The sequence below is a fragment of the Anomaloglossus baeobatrachus genome, chromosome 6 (genome assembly GCF_048569485.1).
Source record: "Anomaloglossus baeobatrachus isolate aAnoBae1 chromosome 6, aAnoBae1.hap1, whole genome shotgun sequence".
In the NCBI taxonomy this organism is placed as follows: Eukaryota; Metazoa; Chordata; class Amphibia; order Anura; family Aromobatidae; genus Anomaloglossus; species Anomaloglossus baeobatrachus.
Window position 1 is genome coordinate 536,901,763 of NC_134358.1, and position 24,733 is coordinate 536,926,495.

General features: G+C 46.8%; 1 protein-coding gene across 6 annotated transcripts in view; it reads right to left on the minus strand.

Annotated features, from left to right (window-relative positions):
• The window catches only part of CACNB2 (calcium voltage-gated channel auxiliary subunit beta 2), a 462,222-nt gene that overhangs the window by 71,121 nt on the left and 366,368 nt on the right, over window positions 1-24,733 (minus strand). For all 6 annotated transcript variants that reach the window (XM_075315584.1, XM_075315586.1, XM_075315587.1 and 3 more), the window contains one exon: window positions 1,106-1,228. In XM_075315584.1, coding sequence (XP_075171699.1) covers window positions 1,106-1,228 — 123 coding nt within the window. The remainder of the gene's footprint in view (window positions 1-1,105; window positions 1,229-24,733) is intronic.

Consider the following 24,733-nt stretch of genomic DNA (forward strand, 5'->3'; position numbering starts at 1 on the left):
GCTGGGTACACGGAACCTAGGTCGGGGTGAAGCTTCAGGAGACCCGGCAATTAACCTGTGGAGAACAGGACCTCTATGGACTGTTCCCACGAAGCTCAGAGATCGGGGGCACTAGCGAAACGAGGGAGATAGGGCTTTCCAAACAAGCGGCCCACTGAAATCCCAAGCGTGAGCTCCTGAGAGCAAGCTCCTTCAGTTAGCCATAGTGGGGAGCGGGGCCTCTAAAGCTCCAAGCTGACGGGCCACAAAGGAAACTCTAAATTGTGTGCCAGGAGGCAGGTCACGGACCACCAGGCAGTGCTGTAGGGGACAGGACCCCTACGAGCTCCCCTCAAGAGTCAGCGGCAGTCAGAGACTTGGTTTACCCTGTTGTCAGCGTCTGCTTTATTGCTGAGTGAGTACCAAATTAACCCTGGAACCAGCGAGCATCCCCCTGCACCCCATACCACCATCTAGAGTCCCGGGGCCTTCTCCTACCCGTGGAGGGTAACGTTATCTTGCTGCCCTACTCCATCACCCCGGGTACTCTCAACGGCGGTACTCCCTATTACCACACACCACGGGTGGCGTCACGAACTATACCTATCCCCTGTAAATAATCCCCTTCTTCATTTGAGTGTGGCCCGTAGCCCCCGGGTCCAGAATCCCTTGAGCCACAAGTAACCACCCCCCATGGATCCGAGCGGTTCGACCGCTGCAGGGGCGGCACATGTTATATATATATATATATATATATATATATATATATATACATACACACATAGGGTGGTCCAAAAGTAGGTGGACAGCATGTGTAATAGGGTTATCAAACATGGTGTAAAGTGAAACTGACTCAGTTGCCCTTAGCAACCAATCAGATTCCACTTTTCATACTTCACAGACTCTTTGGAAAATGAAAGGTGGAATCTGATTGGTTGTTGAGGGCAACTGAGTCAGTTTCACTTTACACCATGTTTGATAACCCTATTACACATGCTGTCCACCTACTTTTGGACCACCATATATATATATATATATATATATATATATATTTATTTCCTCCACATAAAAGAATGTTCCAGGCCTCCAGACATCCGCAGATATTAGTATTCCATTATAGCCTCACCTCTTTGACATGCAAAAAATCTTTAGCCTCAAATGAAACAGCCATTCCTGGAACTGGAACCTCGTCATCATGAGCTGCGCTGTAGCCAACATTCGTCCGTACGGCAAATGCAACCGGCTTGGTCTAGAAAAAAACAAAAAGATGCAGAGACGTTTAATATCATCAATGTATTACTCATACAAAGCGATAGACAAGGAGCTTTAAGGGATGGTCTTCTTGCTGTGTTTTGCACACCTTGAAGGGGGTTTTCCATTACTGTTAAAGTTATTGTCAAATAGCCAAGGTTAAAAAATAATAAAAATATATATTCACCTCCTGGACTTGAGCCGCTCCTTCTCACTCGCTACTGGTCTTGGGGCATCAACATCATGTACCCGCTGTAGCCGATCAGAGGCAAGTGATCAGCTGCAGCCTTCACGTTTCATCCAAAATGGCTTCTTCCACTTGGACAGAATGTAAAAGCTGCAGCTGTCGTGTGCCGTCCCCTGCTAGATGTTGATGCCCGGAGACTTACAGTAAAAATGGCAGCAAGTGAAAAGGAGTAGTGCTAGGTGATTAATGTTTTTTTTTTTATTATTACCCTATGCCAGACCATTTGAAATGACATTTCCAGTAGGAGAAAACCCTTATTTCACCACAGAAGTGGTGGCTTAAAGGGAATCTGTCAGCAGGTTTTTGTAACTTCATCTGAAAGCAGCATGACGTAGGCAAAGAGATCCTGAATCCAATGATGTATCACTTAGATTACTGGCTGTAGCCGTACTGACACAATCAGAATTTTTATAAATACCCATGTAGCAGAGCCGAGAGAGCTGTCCCCGCCCACACCAGGAGATTGTACATTGACAGTGAGGTGTCAAGCTGAGGAAGGGACATGCCGGACTGCCATGCACTTGATATTGTAATCCGAGCAATGAGAAGTCCTGCTAGTTAAAAAAACCATAAACAATAGTTTGGACCTTGACATAAACAGACATCCCTGAATTACATGTTTTAATCCTTGCAGCATGCAGTCTTCATAGCAAAAACGTTCTGACAGATTCCCTTTAAGTCTAGGTCCCCTGCCCCTGGTCTTATACTCAACCCGGTGTCCTCATCTATTATACGAGCCACTCTGGATGGTTTTCGGCACTTTTTGAAACCAGTGTATCATGGAGCATGCCGGAGATCAACAATCATACAAGTCTATGAGAGCCTCGTTCTGGCTCTCATAGACTTACATTGAGATCTTGTGATGTAACTTCCAACCAAGTAAACGTTACAGTCACAGGATGGCGCCACGGGACCAGAGCGATGCCAAAAAAAGGTGAAGACGCCGTAGGGTGCACATAAGACCAGGAGCAAGGGTCCTCTTAAATTTAAAGCGTGACTCCAGTGAGGAAAAACAAAAATGCTCGAGTGGTGCATTAAGTAATTATTTTCTTGTGAAATTTTTATATTGAAAATCTTGCATCATTTTTAATAAGTTCATGTCTTTGACCAGACGGCAGCTTTGAAATAATAGGCAAAACAATGAGGTTTCATCTAGACTTCATTATTTCCCTGACTGTACTGGCTAGGAGGGCACTAGAGAAGAAGCCTGGAAAGTACAAGCAGTGCCGGTCATAAACTCATAAGCTTTCCTAACACACCAGGGAAGAATGGGAGATTTTGGATTGTACCAGTGTTGGAAATGATAGTAAATTGCTCAGAAATGTCAGAAAAATAGTGTAATGTTTACAGTAGAGACGTTTTTTCAAGCCTTTCCTCTTGCTGGTTCTCTGAACCGTCATTCCAGGCTGTCTAATTAAATGAAGAGCAGCGGATGCCGTCAGGTAAGAGGCGGTTCTGCTCCCGTTCACCAGCCAAAGACCATTATTGTGGCCTATGGAATGTAATAGTAGCAATGAATCCGGCTCTCCATTTCTGTATCCACTCTCTCTTCAGAGCCCGACTTGATAAACAAACAAGGAAAGTCCAGCTCAAATGAACGATTTCTTCTTTATTTCTTGAGAATTTCAAGTACACGGGACATCAAAGATTCCACAAAGAAACCGCTATAATAGCTTATTCCTCAACGTGTTTCTGGTGTGTTTCCACCCTTAAAGGGAAGGTGTCACGTTTTATTATTTTTGTATTAATAATAGTGATTATGGAATAAAGTATTTTTAATACAAAAATAAATTCACTGTTTAGTTAGTTTTTATTTAATTCTATATTTACTGAAGCACTGGGGGCTGCCATCTTGGATCTGCTATGTGTAACGACAGTTACTATGGCAGCCCTCTATGGATTGATTCTGATTGTCGGGCTCCGACCCTATTCTCTCACACCGAGACAGCTTCTGCTGTGAGCTGGACGCGCCCCCTGGGCTGTCCACATCACAGCAGAGGGAGGAGATCGCCGCCATCTTTGTGTAGCTCACAGCGTACGTTCGCCGTGTGCTGCACTTTCCCCCTGTCACCTGCCAGGATGGGGTGAGTACCAGTGCCGGACAGCGGTTATTGCACCGTAACCGATCCTGGCGTGCTGCTCCCCACCCTTCCACTCACCCCCTCCCCGCGTGTGCTTACTTAGGGCTTCTGCTCTTCGCTGCTCTGTGCTGTGATCACTGACAGGAGGAACAGACACCAGGCTGACAGGACAGGCTGCCGGGGGGCAGGTCTGAGGTGAGTGCATGCGGCTAGAAGCAGTGATTGCGGCATGATATCTGTAGTGCAGTCACCCCTCCTCGCCGCATGTCACCTCGGACCCCTGGTCCCAGCTGGCAGCACAGTATATAGGGGCGCGGGATACAGTGCGGTGCTGGATAAAGTGCGGCACGGGATAAAGTGGGGCACTATGCCAGCGGTCCTTAGTAACACTTTACACATATTAGGATCACTTTGCGGTCACAAACATTATGGGTCTGCACTCTGATCCTAAACTTCATTCTCACTTATCCTTTTGGAAACACCCAGATTGGGAGGGGAGGTGACAGCACACACAGGAGAGCAGACTCCACCCACTTTTACTGCAGCTGTAATGTGAGCTAGATCTACAGTAGCTCTGCAGCAGGATTTCAGCAGCTGCTCCCCCTAGTGTTTAAGAATGGAAAATATCAAATTTTTAAATATTTCTTTTATATTTTTCTCAATTAAAAACAAATATTATTTAAACATAACATTAAAACATTAATATTTTACATTTTTTTTTAAGTTACTGAATTTCTTTTTTTTTTTTTTACGACACCTTCCCTTTAATGATGATCATGATTAAGGGTGGAAACACACCAGAAACTCATTGATGCATACGCCATTATAGCAGTTTCCTTGTAGAATTTTTTATGTCCCGTGTACCTGAAATTCTCAAGAAATTGTTCATTTGAGCTGGACTTTCCTGTTTTACTATGGGCTGGAATGTTTGATATTGCTAATCCCGATGATTTTCATTCTCAATTAGGCTTCATGGTCAAAACCCGAGGACATTCTTTTCTATCTTTTATTATTTGCTTTACACCATGCACGAGACAGAAAAGATAACTGTCCTACTGCATTATAGCAGCTGATCTCAGCTGTTAGGCAAACGGTAACAACCAGCAGAATTGTGAATGCAGCTGTGGAGTATAATGCAGGCTGTACATCAGCATATGACATAAGAGAAGGACAAAACTATAGGGACACTACTCTTAATGTATTCAGGTTTCTCAACCAGTCCCATTGCCAAGAGTGTGTAATATATTTGACAGAACGGCCGGTGGTGCAGAGCCCTCTCATATCAGCGCGGTCCTGTAATAAGAGCCACAAGTCTGTTGATGACATTTCATCCCTTCTAAATCTTCCCCCATCACCTATCATTGAGAAATAGAAGAAACTGTAGAAACTCATCCACGATGTGGAGACCCTGTGACATTACAGAGCGGGGGGCCGAGTGCTGAGGAGCAGAAGGTAGAAATATCACCACCGCTCTGCTGACACCATAACTGCAGAGTCCAGACCTCCTCTGGCAACATCAGCACAAACCCTGCGCCCAATGGGGGCTTCATGGCCGAGCAGCTGTAGCCGTACATCACCAAGCACAATGCCGAGCCGTACATCACCAAGCACAATGCCGAGCCGTACATCACCAAGCACAATGCTGAGCCATACATCACCAAGCACAATGCTGAGCCGTACAGCACCAAGCACAATGCCGAGCCATACATCACCAAGCACAATGCTGAGCCATAGATCACCAAGCACAATGCTGACCCGTACATCACCAAGCACAATGCTGAGGTGTACATCACCAAGCACAAAGCCGAGCCGTACATCACCAAGCACAATGCCGAGCCGTACAGCACCAAGCACAATGCCGAGCCGTACATCACCAAGCAGAAAGCCGAGCCGTACATCACCAAGCACAATGCCGAGCCGTACATCACCAAGCACAAAGCCGAGCCGTACATCACCAAGCACAATGCTGAGCCGTACATCACCAAGGACAATGCCGAGCCGTACATCACCAAGCACAAAGCCGAGCCGTACATCACCAAGCACAATGGTGAGCCGTACATCACCAAGCACAATGCTGAGCTGTACATCACCAAGCACAAAGCCGAGCCGTACATCACCAAGCACAATGCCGAGCCGTACAGCACCAAGCACAATGCCGAGCCGTACAGCACCAAGCACAACGCCGAGCCGTACATCACCAAGCACAATGCCGAGCCGTACAGCACCAAGCACAATGCCGATCCATACATCACCAAGCACAATGCCGAGCCATACATCACCAAGTACAATGCCGAGCCATACAGCACCAAGCACAATGCCGAGCCGTACAGCACCAAGCACAATGCCGAGCCGTACAGCACCAAGCACAATGCTGAGCCATACATCACCAAGCACAATGCCGAGCCGTACAGCACCAAGCACAATGCCGAGCCGTACATCACCAAGCACAATGCCGAGCCGTACAGCACCAAGCACAATGCCGAGCCGTACATCACCAAGCACAATGCCGAGCCGTACAGCACCAAGCACAATGCCGAGCCGTACATCACCAAGCACAATGCCGAGCCGTACAGCACCAAGCACAATGCCGAGCCGTACATCGCCAAGCACAATGCTGAGCCGTACATCACCAAGCACAGTGCGGAGCCGTACATCGCCAAGCACAATGTGGAGCCGTACATCACCAAGCACAATGCCGAGCCGTACATCGCCAAGCACAATGTCGAGCCGTACATCGCCAAGCACAATGCCGAGCCGTACATCACCAAGCACAATGCCAAGCCATACATCGCCAAGCACAATGTCGAGCCATACATTACCAAGCACAATGCCGAGCCGTACATCGCCAAGCACAATGCCGAGCCGTACATTACCAAGCACAATGCCGAGCCGTACATCACCAAGCGCACAATCAGAGCATCAAACACAGTGGTGTAAATCCGTCACCACTGGACTCTGGAGGAGACGTGTTCTGTGCAGGGACGGATCACACTGTTCTAACATGTGATGGAGGAGTCTGAGTTTGATGACTCCAGGAGAACGTTACCCCCTGACTACATTGTGCCCACTCTACAGTTTGCTGGAGGAAGATAATGCTCTGTGCTTGTTTTTCAGGGGTCGGCCTCAGCTCTTTAGTTTCAGTGAAGGAAAATCTCAATGCTTCACCCCACAAGAAATGCTCAACAATTCTAGCATCTTTGTGGGAACAGTTTGGGGAAGACCCTTTTCTGTTCCTCATGACTGTTCCCAGTGCACAAGGTCCATAAAGATACGGTTGATGGAGTTTAATATGGAAGAACCTGACTGGCTGCACAGATCTTGGACTTCAGCCCCATCCAACACCTTTTGGATGAACTAGACTCCTTGTGAGCCCGGCTTCTTGCCAACATCAGGGTCCGATCTCACAAATGCTCTTCTGGATGAAGAACAAAAATTCCCACAAATACCTCCATAATCGTGTAGAAACCCTTCCCAGAAGAGCGGGAGCTGTTATATCTGCAAAAGGATCATGTCACGGATGTGTCACGGGTAACAGACAGTCGTGTGGTTTCTGGCAATAGAAGGTCACAGCGGTTGGCTGCACAAAATGCTCCCCAACTTTCCATTGTTTCTGCTGTCAGTACTCATTGGTATAGGTAGTGTGACACCCTGGCAAAACCAGGTAGTCACAGATAGGCCCCTGCATAACACCTTCCCTCACCTAGGAAACACACAGCCAACCTGAAACCCTAGTCACCCCCCCTGGGGCCAGACAGACACGCCAGTGGGCGGGACCAGGTGGTTGGACACGCCCACCCAGGCGTCTAGACAGCCCGGGGTGGGAAAACAAGTAGATTAGCTTTGCAGTTCAAGTTGAGAGGAGTGAGGCTGGAGCTATGTGTAGCTCCAGCAGAGGAAGTTCAAGTTGAACGGTGCCAGGGTTGGAGCCCTGGTGCCTTGGCTAGGAGGCAGATGGTGGTCTCCATCAGCAGGAGACGGGAAGACGGCTCAGCAGAACCGAGGTGGACCGGGACAGGATTGTAGCCCGCTGGTACCGACACGGGGCACCGACCCGGAAACCGTAGCACAAAGGGGGGTACTTGGACCCTGAAGCCAGGACCAGAAACCAGCGGCCTAGTTAATTCACTGATTGAGGGTAGGATTATAGGTCCTGTCCCACCCAAAGTCCCTCATAGAAGACAACAGCCCACCGATAGGGATAGGAGGCCACCACCAGGGCCCATAGATCACACGGGCCAGCGTCTGCGGGCACGGCTCCTTAGGCCACATCCAGCCGGGAGCGGACTACTGAGTTCCAGACTAGGAAGCCCACCTTACACAAAGTCAGTGCAGAGGAAAAGGATAGAGACCACCAGCCTGGGTGGGGGATCCGAATGCAATCGGCCGCGGCGGCCGGCCACCAGCACCTTGGTTAAAAGACTTGTGTGGTTTATTGACTGTAAGTAATCAAACATCCCCTTACTGTCGCTATACCCTGCATAAAGACACTGGGTCTCGGGGCAATCATCCCTACCCACGGAGGGGTTAACATCTAGCTGCCACAATATCTCCCCCGGGTGCCCCACAACAGCAGCGGTGGTGTCCCACCTCACCACACATCGTGGGTGGCGTCACGAACTGAATACGGCTTAGCCCGTACCTCTACGTCCCCCTTTTTATTCGGCGTGTTCGTGAGACCCCCGTGTCCGGAGACCCTCGAGCCACCACCCCTGGAGGCCCGGATCCGAGCAGCGTCGGCTGCTGGCACGGGGGCGGCACAGTAGCTTTCCTGCTGGAGTCATCTCTCCCTCTTTTGGACACAGCAGGATGCCACCTTCCACCCAGCTGCTGATCATCACTATTCTCTTGGTGCTTAATTACTCCCTTCTTCCCTGGACTGGTGCTGGTGATATTTTTCACTTCTTTCTAGCTCTGGTTGCAAGCAGGTGGCTTGCTCTCATCTGTAGTACTGTTGTTGAACTCCTGCCTGTGTCATATGTGGATAATTAGTTCATATTTTTTCCCACTGTGTGCCCCCATTATGTCTTCCTTTAGCGCTTAGTGGGGTTGATAAATAACTCATCCCATCCGTTCCCTATTTAGGGTCCAGCACTAGGGATACCTATCTAGGGTGGTGAGGGACCTCAGGGACCAGCTGTATGTTTCGTTAGGGGTCACCATCTCTCCCTTCCCTAGAAGCAGAGTTCCTCTTTCCTTACCTTTTGCCACTCACTTGGTACTTCCTCCTACCTAGCATGACAGACAGACTCCATATTAAAGGGAACCTGTCACCAGTTTTTCGGCCTGTAAGCTGCGTCCACCACCACCGGGCTCTTATATACAGCATTCTAACAAGCTGTATATAAGAGCCCAGGCTGCTGTGTAGAACATAAAAATCACTTTATAATACTCACCTAATGGTCGTGCTACGGTAGAGTTGGGCCATATGGGCGTCTTCGTTGTCTGGTATCGGTGCCTCCTCTTTCGGCCATCTTCATCCTTTTTCTGAAGCCTGTGTGCATGACGCGTCTACGCCATACACACTCGCCGGTCCCGTGCAGGCGCACTACAATACTTTGATCTGCCTTGCTAAGGGCAGATCAAAGTGCGCCTGCGCAGGACGTCAATGCCGGCGAGTGTGGATGACGTAGGACGCATCATGTACCCTGGCTTCAGAAGGAGGAAGACCAAGAGGGCTGAAAGAGGTGCAGGTACCGGAGAACGGAGACACCCATCTGACTGTTGTGCACCAGACGGACCTTATAGGTGAGTATTATAAAGTGTTTTTTATGTTCTACACAGCGGCCTGAGCTCTTATATACAGTATGTTAGAATGCTGTATATAAGAGTCCGGTGGTGGTGTCCGCAGCTTATAGGCCGAAAAACTGGTGACAGGTTCCCTTTAATATCTATGGACGTATAATGGGAGGTCATGAAGGCTCCTATAGGTGTAAGGTGTCTGTGTCCCAATACTTGGTCCTTATAATGAAGGTTTATAAAGTTAAGGCCCTGTCACACACAGAGATAAATCTTTGGCAGATCTGTGGTTGCAGTGAAATCATAGACATATTGTTCCATTTGTACACAGCCACAAACCTGGCACTGATTGTCCACAATTTCACTGCAACCACAGATGTGCCACAGATCTGCCACAGATCTACCACAGATTTACCACAGATCTGTGGTAAATCTGTGGTAAATCTGTGGTAAATCTGTGGTAGATCTGTGGTAGATCTGTGGTAGATCTGTGGTAGATCTGTGGTAGATCTGTGGTAGATCTGTGGTAGATGTACCACAGATCTACCACAGATTTACCACAGATTTACCACAGATCTACTACAGATTTACCACAGATCTGTGGTAGATCTACCACAGATCTACCACAGATCTACCACAGATCTACCACAGATCTACTACAGATTTACCACAGATCTACCACAGATCTACTACAGATTTACCACAGATCTACTACAGATCTACTACAGATTTACCACAGATCTACCACAGATTTATCTGTGTGTGTGACAGGGCCTTTACTCAATATATTACTCAATTTGGGGGGGTGGGAGGGAGACAAACTGATGTAATGTGAAGCTTTTATAATCAGAACTAAAAAATCTGAACTGTTGTTAACATCTCTATCCAGTCCGTGACTCATCAGCGCAGATTTATTACAGATCCATATAAATTATTTCCTTTAACTTTTTTATTTTAAGTATCAGCTAAGGTTTTTCACTAAACACTTTCCCAAAAACACATAAGTCTCCGGTCTGTGAACGTCCAGTTTTCATAAAACTTTCTGGCAACAAATGTCAAAAATAGAAACAAAACCTCTCTAAATTTAGACAGGAGATTTCTGAGAGAAGACGGCACGAAAGATCTGCAAAGGACGTTTTCATCCCATTGAGCAAACTTTCGAGTGCGTTGGTGAATAACACAATATCCTCTATTAATAAATGTCATAAACACGTCCATTAGGATGTCGGATTCTCGTGGAGATGTCACAGAATGAAAAAACATAAAAGGTGCACAGACGAGATGCATCTGAATAGAAGACCATTCTTTACATGCGGCTTACATACACCATCAGCCCTACCAAATTAGGAAATGCTGCACTCAGCGAGTGCTGAGCCGAGAGGAATCTGCAACAGAAAAGTACACGACATGCGAGCGGCGGGGGCATACAATGAGACGGAGTATAAACATGTGCGGACCAGAGAGATAACTAATGCTAATGGTACCAGGAAAATGAGGAAAGCTTGGTTACAGACTACAGATCCTTCATAGTTTGATACTGCACCTTCACTTCTTACAGCCCCCTACTTTTTCCTAGCTTATCAAATTCAATAAGTGTCGCGGACGGGTGCCGGACCACGGCAAAGGGGCTGCTCGGGACGCTCGGATCCGGGATCGTGTCCGGGGCTCGAGTGATGGCCGGACCCAGGACTCGTGCAACCGCCCGTCCTCGCAACAATGAAAAAGGGGGTATTTACAGGGGAGATCGTTTTTGTCTGTGACGCCACCCGTGGGTTGCGGTGATGGGATGGTGGCACCGCCGCTGCCCGGGGCCGATGGTGTTGCGCAGCAAGATGGTGTCCCCTCCACGGGTAGGGGAGGTGTAGTCCCGGGGCCCAGGTGTCGGTGGAGAGCAGTGCTGGGGCGCTGTTGGCAGGTTGGACCAGATGACACCGGTGTGCTCACGATTAAGAATAAGCCACACAGAGTCTGTACTGTAAACCAAGGCTGGATGGCGGTTGCCGTTGGAGAGATGTGTTGGTCCCGCACACAGGTTAGCAAGGTAGGGACCCTTCCTCCTGCACTTGTGGTTTGCTGTGTGTTGGTTTAACCCACTTGGGAACGGGAGAAATCCGCTCCCCTGTGGTTTTGTGTACAGAGGGAGCCGTTGCTGCAAAATCTGACCCTTAAGATTTCAGTGGGTTCTGGTGGACACCCTATCTCCCACGTTGGGCTTCCGTTTCGCTCTCTGGGCTCCTATAGAACAAGGCTTGAAACCTTGTCCCTGACTGGTGAATTAACAAGGGGCTTGCAACCTTCGTCGTCCTAGGGTCCGGGTACCCCACCTATGCACGGCCTCTGGACCGGATTTCCACTGTCGGTACCGGCGGGCTACAACCCTGCCCCGGTCCTCTTCAGGTCTTCCGCGACCAGATCTCCGTCGCCTGTGGCCCTACACTGCCGTCTGCCACCTAGTCGGTTCTCCTGTGGTCCAAGGGCTCCGACCCTTAACCACACTGCCACTTCAGCTCCTCACACTTTTACTGCCTGAGCTTAACCGTCGTGTGCCCTCCCCTGACACCTCAAGACTCCTAGGTGGGCGTTCCCATCCACCTGGTCCCGCCCACTGGTGTGTCCCTATTGTCATGGGGGGTGACTAGGCTTTGTGGCTGGTGTTCCTGTGTGTGGGATGTGGTGTTGAATCCCAAGGAGGAGGAGATTCCTGTACCCTTGGTGGGGGGTACAATCATCTGTGACTACCTGTTTTTGCCAGGGCATGACAGAAGCATGGGGCAAATGAAATGACATGACCAGGCATAAAAATATATAGGTATTATATAAGCATTGTTAACTTTTAGGCTGTAAATGGTGACCTGGTAGCTAGTGGTACAACCATTTTAAATAGATGCCCCAGACGAAGCCTCAGCGAAACACACGTCAGGTATGTTTCCCTCCCCTCCTCCTTTCCAATGATTATTATATATATATGGTCAACTTTTAGGCTGAAAATGGTGACCTGGTGGCTAGTGGTACAACTATTTTAAAAAGATGCCCCAGACAAAGCATTGGCGAAGCACACGTCGGGTATGTGTTCTATTATAGATGGGTACTTTTTCCTAACCTACTGAATCTTAAAAGTAGGGGGCAAATGAAATGACATGACCAGGCATAAAACTATATAGGTATTATATAAGTATTGACAACCAAGGCTGGAAATGGTGACCTGGTAGCTAGTGGTACTACCATTTTAAATAGATGGCCTAGACAAAGTCTCGGTGAAAAGCACGTCGGGTATGTGTTCTATTACAGATGGGTACTTTTTCCTAACCTATTGAATCTAAGAAGTAGGGGGGCAAATGAAATGACATGACCAGGCATAAAAGTATATAGGTACTATATATATGGTCAACTTTTAAGCTGGAAATGGTGACCTGGTGGCTAGTGATACAACCATTTTAAATAGATGCCCCCTACTTTTTCCTAACTTATTAAATTCAAGAAGTAGGGGGTATATGAAATGACTTGACCAGGCATAAATGTAAGTATTATATAAGTATTGTCAACTATTAGGCTGGAAATGGTGACCTGGTAGCTAGTGGTATATGAATAAGAATGAAGCATGGTTTAAAGGAAGTCTATACAAACACTATGGTGTGCACACGCTGAAAAAAAAGGCTGGTAGCTGCTGAGGAAACCAAGCAAGGAAAAATTCAATTCCCGGTACAGTAAATAAAGTAAAGCTGATAAATAGCACTGCATACCTCTGTCCCGTACCCACGCTTCCAACGTACGTTTCGTCACAACTTCTTCAGGGAGCGTGTGTTGGAAGGGTAGGGGGAGGCTTTTAAACACATCAGTGGCCAGTAAACAGCTGAGCATCAGTCAGCTGATAGATCGGGTGAGTCACAGCACGGCGCATGAATCCTCCACACGTGCCGTAATCAAGGGGAGACGTGGTAGCGGGCAGCGGAGAAAAAGCGTCAGCCGCCGTCATGGAGACGGCGCCTGCGCTCAAACCTCCTGTAGCCGCCGACAAGTCAGCCCACGGCCGTGCTTTGGAGCATGCGCAGTAACTCCAAGATTGGAATTGGTGAATTGAATGTAGTGGAGCGCATTCCCGCAGTTAATCCCACCGTAAGGTAGAAATCAGGTAAACCCATATAAGAATATAAAAAATATATAAATAGAGAACTATGCATTCAAAAAGGCTCCTAATTATTATATGTAGTTACATTCACATATGCAAACAATACGGACCTACAAATTACAAGACTATATATAACAGAAACCCTACAATCATGTAATTAATGTGATACAGTAAAATAACCATAGAGGTTTATACAATAGTGAGTTATATACCAAATATAAATATGTAATTATATACAATAATATAAATAGAAGTAATAGTACAAGCATATACCAAGTCATGCACTAGTGAATTATAAAACCAATTAATTTTATGTGCCACCAAAATTGCACAAAACGTTTTTTATATATAAATAAATGTGAATAAACAGTGAATATATAGGACCAGTATGTTTACATAAATAAAGGGCACATATAGTGAGTTATGGACATGCGCGCATAACCCATGCACGCATAGCAACAAAATATAATATGCGCGCATGTCCATAACTCACTATATGTGCCCTTTATTTATGTAAACATACTGGTCCTATATATTCACTGTTTATTCACATTTATTTATCCAATCTTTGAGTTACTGCGCATGCTCCAAAGCACGGCCGTGGGCTGACTTGTCGGCGGCTACAGGAGGTTTGAGCGCAGGCGCCGTCTCCATGACGGCGGCTGACGCTTTTTCTCCGCTGCCCGCTACCACGTCTCCCCTTGATTACGGCACGTGTGGAGGATTCATGCGCCGTGCTGTGACTCACCCGATCTATCAGCTGACTGATGCTCAGCTGTTTACTGGCCACCGATGTGTTTAAAAGCCTCCCTCTACCCTTCCAACACACGCTCCCTGAAGAAGTTGTGACGAAACGTATGTTGGAAGCGTGGGTACGGGACAGAGGTATGCAGTGCTATTTATAAGCTTTACTTTATTTACTGTACCGGGAATTGAAATTTTCCTTGCTTGGTTTCCTCAGCAGCTACCAGCCTTTTTTTGCAGCGTGTGCACACCATAGTGTTTGTATAGACTTCCTTTAAACCATGCTTCATTCTTATTCATATGTGTATTTCACTTTGAGCAAACTGTGTGCTCCTCCTGCTTAAATCTAGTTGCAGGTGGCTGCACTTGCACCTTATTCCCTGGTTTCAATTGGGAAGAAACTGTCTTATATTCATCCAGTATAAGTTTGAGCACTATGCACTTTATATTTGTATTTTACAATTATGGATGTATTACTAGACTTTTTTCTATCCCATATTGATTAATCCAATTTTCCTCTGTCCCTCCCTCTTTATACCTGTGGTACCTTGTATTATTGTGTATTTATGTGATTTGATCAATAAAATTGTTATATTTTGGCCGTAAACTCTGTTTCTTGTTGGATATATAACCTCAGTTATTGGCCTTATATATGCATTTAAAATGGTATTTTGTGGTCATTATTTAAAATACATGCCCAAGACGAAGCCTCAGCGAAACGCACATTGGGTATGTGTTCTATTACAGATAGGTACTTTTTCCTAACCTATTGAATCTAAGAAGTAAGCGGCAAATGAAATGACATGACCAGGCATAAAAGTATATAGGTACTATATATATATATATATATATATATATATATATATATATAGTCAACTTTTAGGCTGGAAATGTTGACCTGGTGGCTAATAGTACAACTATTTTAAATAGATGCCCCCTACTTTATCCTACCTTATCAAATTCAAGACGTAGGGGATAAATAAAATGATATGACCAGGCATAAAAGTAAGTAGGTATTATATAAGTATTGTCAACTATTAGCCTAGAAATGGTGACCTGGTGGCTAGTGGTACAACAATTTTAAATAGATGCCCCAGACGAAGCTTCAGCGAAACGCACGTCGGGTATGTGTTCTATCACAGACAAGTACATGTATTTGATGCTGATTGACTTTACTTCTGATATCTTTTTATAACTTGCCTGGCTGTGTTTTCTTTTTTATGACCATTGAGCTATATGTAATTCACTCTATTTACTATCCATCTCTAACTATTTAGTCCAGGCATGACATTCACTATGTCATCATAGCTACTCTTCATGTGTATTAATTGCATACAGCTGCCCTGCCAATCATGTCTGTTTCTTTCCCCTATTTTCAACTACTTTTGTTTTATCATTACTTAAAAAAAAACACAAAAAAAACATATACGGTGTGTGTATGTATATATACATATATATTTATATATTTAAATTAAAAAAAAAAAAATATATATATATATATATATATATATATATATATATATATATATATACACACACACAGTGCCTTGCAAAAGTATTCAGCCCCCTTGAATTTTTCAACCTTTCCCCACAATTCAGGCTTCAAACATAAAGATAAAAAATTTAATGTTCTGGTGAAGAATCAATAACAAGTGGACACAATTGCGAAGTTGAACGAAATGTATTGCTTGTTTTAAACATTTGCAAAAAAGAATAAACTGAAAATTGGGGCGTGCAATATTATTCATCCCCTTTACTTTCAGTGCAGCAAACTCACTCCAGAAGTTGATTGAGGATCTCTGAATGATCCAATGTTGTCCTAAATCACTGATGATGATAAATATAATCCCCCTGTGTGTAATCAAGTCTCCGTATAAATGCCCCTGCTCTGTGATAGTCTCACTGTTCTGTTTAAAGCACAGAGAGCATCATGAAGACCAAGGAACACAACAGACAGGTCCATGATACTGTTGTGGAGAAGTTTAGAGCCGGATTTGGTTACAAAAAGATTTCCACAACTTTAAACATCCCAAGAAGCATTGTGCAAGCGATAATATTGTAATGGAAGGAGTATCAAACCACTGCAAATCTACCAAGACCCGGCCGTCTATCCAAACTTTCATCTCAAACAAGGAGAAGACTGATCAGAGATGCAGCCAAGAGGCCCATGATCACTCTGGATGAACTGCAGAGATCTACAGCTGAGGTGGGAGAGTCCGTCCATAGGACAACAATCAGTCGTACACTGCACAAATCTGGTCTTTATGGAAGAGTGGCAAGGAGAAAGCCATTTCTCAAAGATATCCATAAAAGTGTTGTTTAAAGTTTGCCACAGCCACCTGGGAGACACCAAACATGTGGAAGAAGGTGCTCTGGTCAGATGAAACCAAAATCAAACTATTTGAGCACAATGCCATATGATATGTTTGGCGTAAAAGAAACACAGCTCATCACCCTGAACACACCATCCCCACTGTCAAACATGGTGGTGGCAGCATCATGGTTTGGGCCTGCTTTTCTTCAGCAGGGACAGGGAAGATGGTTAAAATTGATAGGAAGATGGATGGAGCAAAATACAGGATCATTCTTGAAGAAAACCTGTTGGAGTCTGCAAAAGACCTGACACTGGGACGGAGATTTGTCTTCCAAAAAGACAATGATCCCAATCATAAAGCAAAATCTACAATGGAATGGTTCACAAATAAACGTATCCAGGTGTTAGAATGGCCAAGTCACAGTCCAGACCTGAACCCAATCGAGAATCTGTGGAAAGAGCTGAAAACTGCTGTTCACAAACGCCTCCATCCAACCTCACTCAGCTCCAGCTGTTTACACAGGAAGAATGGGCGAGAATTTCAGTCTCTCGATGTGCAAAACTGATAGACACATACCCCAAGCGACTGCAGCTGTAATCGCAGCAAAAGGGGGCGCTACAAAGTATTAACTTAAAGGGGATGAATAATATTGCACGCCCCAATTTTCAGTTATTTATTTCTTATAAAAGTTTAAAATAAGCAATAAATTTCGTTCTACTTCACAATTGTGTCCACTTGTTGTTGATTCTTCACCAGAACATTAACATTTTTATCTTTATGTTTGAAACCTGAAATGTGGGAAAAGGTTGACAAATTCAAGGGGGCCGAATAGTTTCACAAGGCACTGTGCGTATATACTATATATATATATATATATATATATATATATATATATATATATATACACAGTGCAGACCAAAAGTTTGGACACACCTTCTCATTCAAAGAGTTTTCTTTATTTTCAGGACTCTGAAAATTGTAGATTCACATTGAAGGCATCAAAGCTATGAATTAAAACATAATATTTTATTTATTTGTTTATTTATTTTCAATTTATGCCTGGCATATATTTCCTCTTCTTTGTCTTACCCTTTTATAAACAGGCAATATGGAAATGACCCATTACTTTTTAAAAGGGGTTAAAAAGCTGTTGCGGACACATCACTCTCACCACTTTAACCAAGCACACATTATAACCGCACGCTTGCCAAAAGCTACAAATTTGCATGGACTTTCTGGAATTTTCAGAAACAGACCAAGAGAATTCGGGGCACTCTGGGCTGATGGTTCAAAATTGTGCGCAGGTTGCAGAAAACCCACAGATGAAAGGCACAAGAGAGGTTGCAGCTCAGGTGTACGCCGCCGCATGCATGCCACTGGTATCATCCACATATCCAACACACTGCAAGATAAGGCTATAGCCTCACATCATCTACAGCGCAGAGTCATATTTTAGATGGTCAGCAAGGCGACCATTATTCTGTACGGAGGGCTATGTGGGGCCATTATTCTGTATGGAGGGATATGTGAGGCACATTACTTTGTATGGAGGGCTATGTGGGGCCCATTATTCTGTATGGAGGGCTATGTGGGGCCCATTATTCTGTATGGAGGGCTATGTGGGGCCCATTATTCTTTATGGAGGACTTTGTGGGGTCCGTTATTCTGTATGGAGGGATATGTGGGGCCCGTTATTCTGTATGGAGGGCTATGTGGGGCCCATTATTCTGTATGGATGACAATGTGGGCCCATTATTCTGTATGGAGGACTATGTGGGGCCCATTATTGTTTATGGAGGACTATGTGGGGCCCATTATTCTGTATGGAGGGTTTTGTGGGACCCCTTATTGTGTATGGAGGGCTATGTGGGGCACATTATTCGTTATGGAGGACTATGTGGGGCCCATTATTCTGTATGAAGGATAACGTGAGGCCAATTATTCTGTATGGAGGGCTATGTGGGGCCCATTATTCTGTATGGAGGACTATGTGGGGCCCATTATTCTGTATGGAGGACTATGTGGGGCCCATTATTCTGTATGGAGGGTTTTGTAGGACCCATTATTGTGTATGGAGGGCTATGTGGGGCACATTATTCTGTATGGAGGGCTATGTGGAGCACATTATTCTGTATGGAGGGCTATGTGGGGCCCATTATTCTGTATGGAGGACTATGTGGGGCCCATTATTCTGTATGGAGGACTATGTGGGGCCTATTATTCTGTATGGAGGACTATGTGGGGCACATTATTCTGTATGGAGGACTATGTGGGGCACATTATTCTATATAGAGGACTATGTGGGGCCCATTATTCTGTATGGAAGACTATGTGGGTCCCATTATTCTGTATGGAGGGCTATGTGGGGTCCATTATTCTGTATGGAGGACTATGTGGGGCCCATTATTCTATATGGAGGACTATGTGGGGCCCATTATTCTGTATGGAGGACTATGTGGGGCATATTATTCTGTATGGAGGACTATGTGGGGCCCATTATTCTGTATGGAGGGCTATGTGGGGCACATTATTCTGTATGGAGGGCTATGTGGGGCCCATTATTCTGTATGGAGGGCTATGTGGGGTCCATTATTCTGTATGGAGGACTATGTGGGGCCCATTATTCTATATGGAGGACTATGTGGGGCCCATTATTCTGTATGGAGGACTATGTGGGGCCCATTATTCTGTATGGAGGGCTATGTGGGGCCCATTATTCTATATGGAGGACTATGTGGGGCCCAGTATTCTGTATGGACGGCTATGTGGGGCATATTATTCTGTATGGAGGACTATGTGGGGCCCATTATTCTGTATGGAGGGCTATGTGGGGCACATTATTCTGTATGGAGGGCTATGTGGGGCACATTATTCTGTATGGAGGGCTATGTGGGGTCCATTATTCTGTATGGAGGACTATGTGGGGTCCATTATTCTGTATGGAGGGCTATGTGGGGCCCATTATTCTATATGGAGGACTATGTGGGGCCCAGTATTCTGTATGGACGGCTATGTGGGGCATATTATTCTGTATGGAGGACTATGTGGGGCCCATTATTCTGTATGGAGGGCTATGTGGGGCACATTATTCTGTATGGAGGGCTATGTGGGGCACATTATTCTGTATGGAGGACTATGTGGAGCACATTATTCTGTATGGAGGGCTATGTGGGGCACATTATTCTGTATGGAGGGCTATGTGGGGTCCATTATTCTGTATGGAGGACTATGTGGGGCACATTATTCTGTATGGAGGGCTATGTGGGGCACATTATTCTGTATGGAGGGCTATGTGGGGTCCATTATTCTGTATGGAGGACTATGTGGGGCACATTATTCTGTATGGAGGGCTATGTGGGGTCCATTATTCTGTATGGAGGACTATGTGGGGTCCATTATTCTGTATGGAGGGCTATGTGGGGCCCATTATTCTATATGGAGGACTATGTGGGGCCCAGTATTCTGTATGGACGGCTATGTGGGGCATATTATTCTGTATGGAGGACTATGTGGGGCCCATTATTCTGTATGGAGGGCTATGTGGGGCACATTATTCTGTATGGAGGGCTATGTGGGGCACATTATTCTGTATGGAGGACTATGTGGAGCACATTATTCTGTATGGAGGGCTATGTGGGGCCCATTATTCTGTATGGAGGACTATGTGGGGCCCATTATTCTGTATGGAGGGCTATGTGGGGCATATTATTCTGTATGGAGGACTATGTGGGGCCCATTATTCTGTATGGAGGGCTATGTGGGGCCCATTATTCTGTATGGAGGACTATGTGAGAACCATTATTCTGTATGGAGGATTATGTGGGGCCCATTATACTGTATAGGAGGACTACGTGTGGCCCGTGACTAGGTAGGCACACGATTTAATCAGCTGACATGCACAGGAAAAGATGCAGGCTCGGCGTACGAGCCCGTATCAAATCAAGGGAAACGATCTAGGACGTACCAGTATGTCCAATGTCATGAAAGGGGAATCTGTCACCCGATTTTTACTATTTTATCTGAGAGCAGCATGATGTAGGGGCAGAGATCCTGACTTCAGCAATGTGTCACTTACTGGGCTGCTTGCTGCAGTTTTCATAAAATCACAGTTTTAGCTGCTGCGGATCTATCTGTTCTCTGACTGCTGAGCTCTGTATAACCCCACCAACATCACTGATTGGCTGCTTTCTGGTGGGGGCGGGGTTATACAGAGCTCATGAATACGGTGGACTACATGGCAGCAGGTTTACTAGTCAGTTTTTATCAAAACTACAGCACTACTGGAGTTATCTTTTTTGCAATAATATACATCTCAAAATTCCTGTCTAATTTTCTGTCGGTCGCTAATAGACAAAGCAGGTCCGGTCATTCAGAATGGACCATGTGACGTCTGTTTTTTTTCTCGCACCCATAGACTTGCATTATTCTTCAGGCCAAAAAAAAAAGAGGAAAAACTCACAGATCAGCACTGACTCACTGAATAACACGGGGCCGAGTGCAAAGTGATTTTTTCTCGCCTTCCACTCATCATATTTATACACAGATGTGAGCGAGGCCGAAACCAGAAATACCACAGATACCAGAGAACAACACCGGGGAGAACAATCAGCTAATACACTCCGCAAATGAAATACTCATTGATTCATCATCTTGCCGAGTTCTTTACAGTCCTGACTGCCCTCTGGTAACTCTTATTACTTCCATTGTCAGAGGACGCTCATTATGGCTGGCAGACAGCGCACGTCACACCGGGTCGCTCAGACATTCCTGGCAGTGATTTCATAATCCATTCTTATGAATAAAAATGAGCTCTGATAATAAAACACCGGTATATACCGTAATCTATATGGAGCAAATAACAAAGTGATGGTCCAGATCAGGTCTGCACGGCACAGAATGGGGCCATGCTGCTATACCACTGGTTGTCAGTGTCTACGTTAGGGGGTTGTCAGCATCTAGGTTTGGAAGGTTGTCAAAGTCTAGGTATGGGGGTTGTCATTGTCTAGGTATCAGGGTTGTCAGTTTTGTAGGTATGGGGGTTGTCATTGTCTAGGTATGAGGGTTGTCAGTTTTGTAGGTATGGGGGTTGTCATTGTCTAGGTATGGTGGGTTGTCAGTGTTTAGATATGGGGTTGTCAGTGTCTAGGCATAAGGGGGTGTCAGTGCCTAGGTATGGTGGATTGCCTGTGACTAGGTATGGGAGGTTGTCAGTGTTTAGGTGTGGAAGGTTGTCAGTGTCTAGGTATGAGGGGGTTATCGGTGTCTAGGTATGATAGGTTGTCAGTGTCTAGGTATGGTGGATTGTCAGTGACTAGGTATGGGGTGGTTGTCAGCGTCTTGTTATGGGGGTTAACAGTGTCTAGATATAGAGGTGGTCAGTGTCTAGGTATGGTTGGTTGCTGGTGTTTAGGTATGGGGGTTGTCATTGTCTAGGTATGGTGGGTTGTCAGTGTTTAGATATGGGGTTGTCAGTGTCTAGGCATAAGGGGGTGTCAGTGCCTAGGTATGGTGGATTGCCTGTGTGGTGCCCCAGGACCTGGTCGCCACAACAGCATTGCCCTCCCAAAGGGTTAATGCTGAGCCTGGAGGTAATTGGGAGATCTATTGGCCAGTAAGTGTAACACCAACCGCAGTTCTCCCTCCGGCCAGCAGGGGGAGCTCTGAACCTGGAACTTCAGGGAGCATTCCTTAAGTCTGGCTGGAAGGAGGAAGTGGAGACAGGAGTGAAAGAGTGCAGACGCAGAGTAGTGCTGCCTTGTGAAACTGGGGCCTAGAGCTTGGATAGCTTGGCCCAGGGAAGCAAGGGGAGCAGAGAGGCACAGCAGAGACTCGGACATCGGAGTCTGTAGTTGCCAGGGCATAAAATCCATCCCTGGTAGCTGAATCCGGAGGGCAGGAGAGCTGCAAGCCCCCTGTCCCAGAAGCAATCTGAAGGTACAGCTGCATTCCAAGGGCCTGGTGTGGGCTCCAGCAGAGAAGCACCAGAGAGGGCCTGCGCAGTCTACCACACAGAAAAGGGGACGAACAACAAGTCCCAGCAGCAAGAGGGCAATTGCAAACCCAAAGTGCAGTGTCCTAAAACAGCAGAGAAAGATTAAGGAGTAGGCCTCATACTCAACTGGCCAAAGATCACCCCAGGCACTTCCAGGCCGGCCGGACCACCTTTACCATCTGTGACGGTCTCCCAGGACTAAGTTTCTGCCGAGTAAAAGAGGAGAAGGTAAAGAGACTACTGTTTGTGCCTGTTTCTTTCATTGCTTGTCGGCCCTGCACCGTGTTAGTCACACAGCACCATAGACTTCCACAAGCACCAACTGTGCCCCGGGCATTGCTCCACCTGTGGGGAGCAGTACTACCATAGCTGCTATATCATCATCCCGGAGGCCTCACACAGCAGCGGCGGCTTAATAGCCGCATACCACAGGTGGCGTCACGAACACAACCATTAACAAGCAAGCCACATATTCTACTGACACCCACCAGGGCCACGGAGCCGGGCCCAGCCACCACTGACTACCACCGGACTAGTCCGGCCCGGCACCGGGTGTCCCATAGCCCTGGGGTGGGCGAGTCAACTTTGGCGTCACGAACAGGATTTCGTGCCCGGTCACACCGGGTACTGTGCGCCTGAAGAATTGCGCTTAAAAGACTGTGTTACTGCGTGTTTCATTGTTTGAAAACTGCCGCCGCCATTAGCCTCGCTGAGCGCAGAAAGAAGGGGGGCGTGCCTGACAAAGAGCGCGAAGGGAGCGCGCCATCAGAGCAGAGCGCTGTTAACCCCGCGCGACCCAGAGGAAAATTTGAAAAGTGAACGGAGCCTGGTAAGGTTCACTAAGGGGGAGGAAGATGTCCGACTCCGAGGGAGAGCAGGTGGCTGCCATCGCCCAAGGCGCCGCAGCACCGGCCGAAGTAGTCCCAGTCGCCGTCGCCCCAGCCCCCACTGTAGCGCCGGTAATGCCGATCACCATGCCGTACATACCGGGAGCAGAATGGCTGCCGCAGTACTCCGGGGAGTCCCATACCTTGAGTGACTTCAGAGAAAGCCTGCACAGCTTGTTCCGGGTGTATCCGCTGACTGAGAGCCAGAAGGTGGGCATATTAATGGGGCAGCTAGCCGGCGCAGCCCAGCGTGAAGCGAAGTCCTGGCCTGATACAGATAAAGGGACAGCAGCCCAGATACTGGCCAAGCTAAAGAGTACTTTTGACACCCGCACCGCAGCAGAGATAAAGATGAGATTCTTTGGGTGCAAGCAGCGGGCCACAGACAGCATAAGGGACTATGCCTTAAACTTGCAGGAGGCCCTGAAAGCAGTTAAACAGGTGGATCCAGAGAGTGTACGTGAAGAAGACAAACTCCTAACTGAGCAGTTCATAGAGGGGCTCCTGTCAGATGCCCACAGGACCCAGCTGCGTATCATGGTCCTGCAGAACCCTGCTCTGGACTTTGCCAAGTTTAAGGACCAGGCCATCAGGGTACTGAGAGAATCTACACCGAATGACCCAGTACCCCTCCGGCCTCTTGCTATCACGTACCCCGGGGTGGTGCCTGCAACACGAGCCACTGCAGGGGCTGAGGCGCAGTCCCTGGATAAGGATCCCACTGCAGAGCTCAGACAGCAGTTCCAGGAGCTGACCAAGACTGTGGCTGCCCTTGCCAAGACCGTGCAGTCTCTACAAATGACCCCCTCGCCTGCAAAAATCGAGTTGGCCTCCAGCCCAGAGGACGTCCCATGGATGCGACAGAGGAGGATTCCGCCGACCCGAGGCAGAGACACAGACCGGTATGATTCAACAGGACAACCGATCTGCCGCCACTGCAACCAGGCGGGCCACATTGCACGACGCTGTCCTTTAAACGGGCTGAGCCTGGGGCCAGGAGCCAACCCCCAGGTGTAAGGAAGCCCGGCTCAAACCCCAGCCGCAGCAAGTATGTGGGAGGACGACCGGTCCTTCCCATTGTGCTGGATGGGATCCCTTTGAATGCCCTCCTGGATACGGGGTCCCAGGTAACAACCATCCCCCACAAACTGTACAAAAGATATTGGGCTGATTCAGACATTGACCATGGCCCAGATGATGATTTAACAATTGTGGCCAGTAATGGTCAGCCCTTACCTCAAATTGGGTACAAAGAAGTAACCATTAAAGTGGGGCGGGTGGAATTGCCATGTCAGGGGATGATAATTGTAGATATTGATCGCAAAAAATCTGACCCACTGCTAACCATTGGTACAAATGTGATAGAAAATTGTAT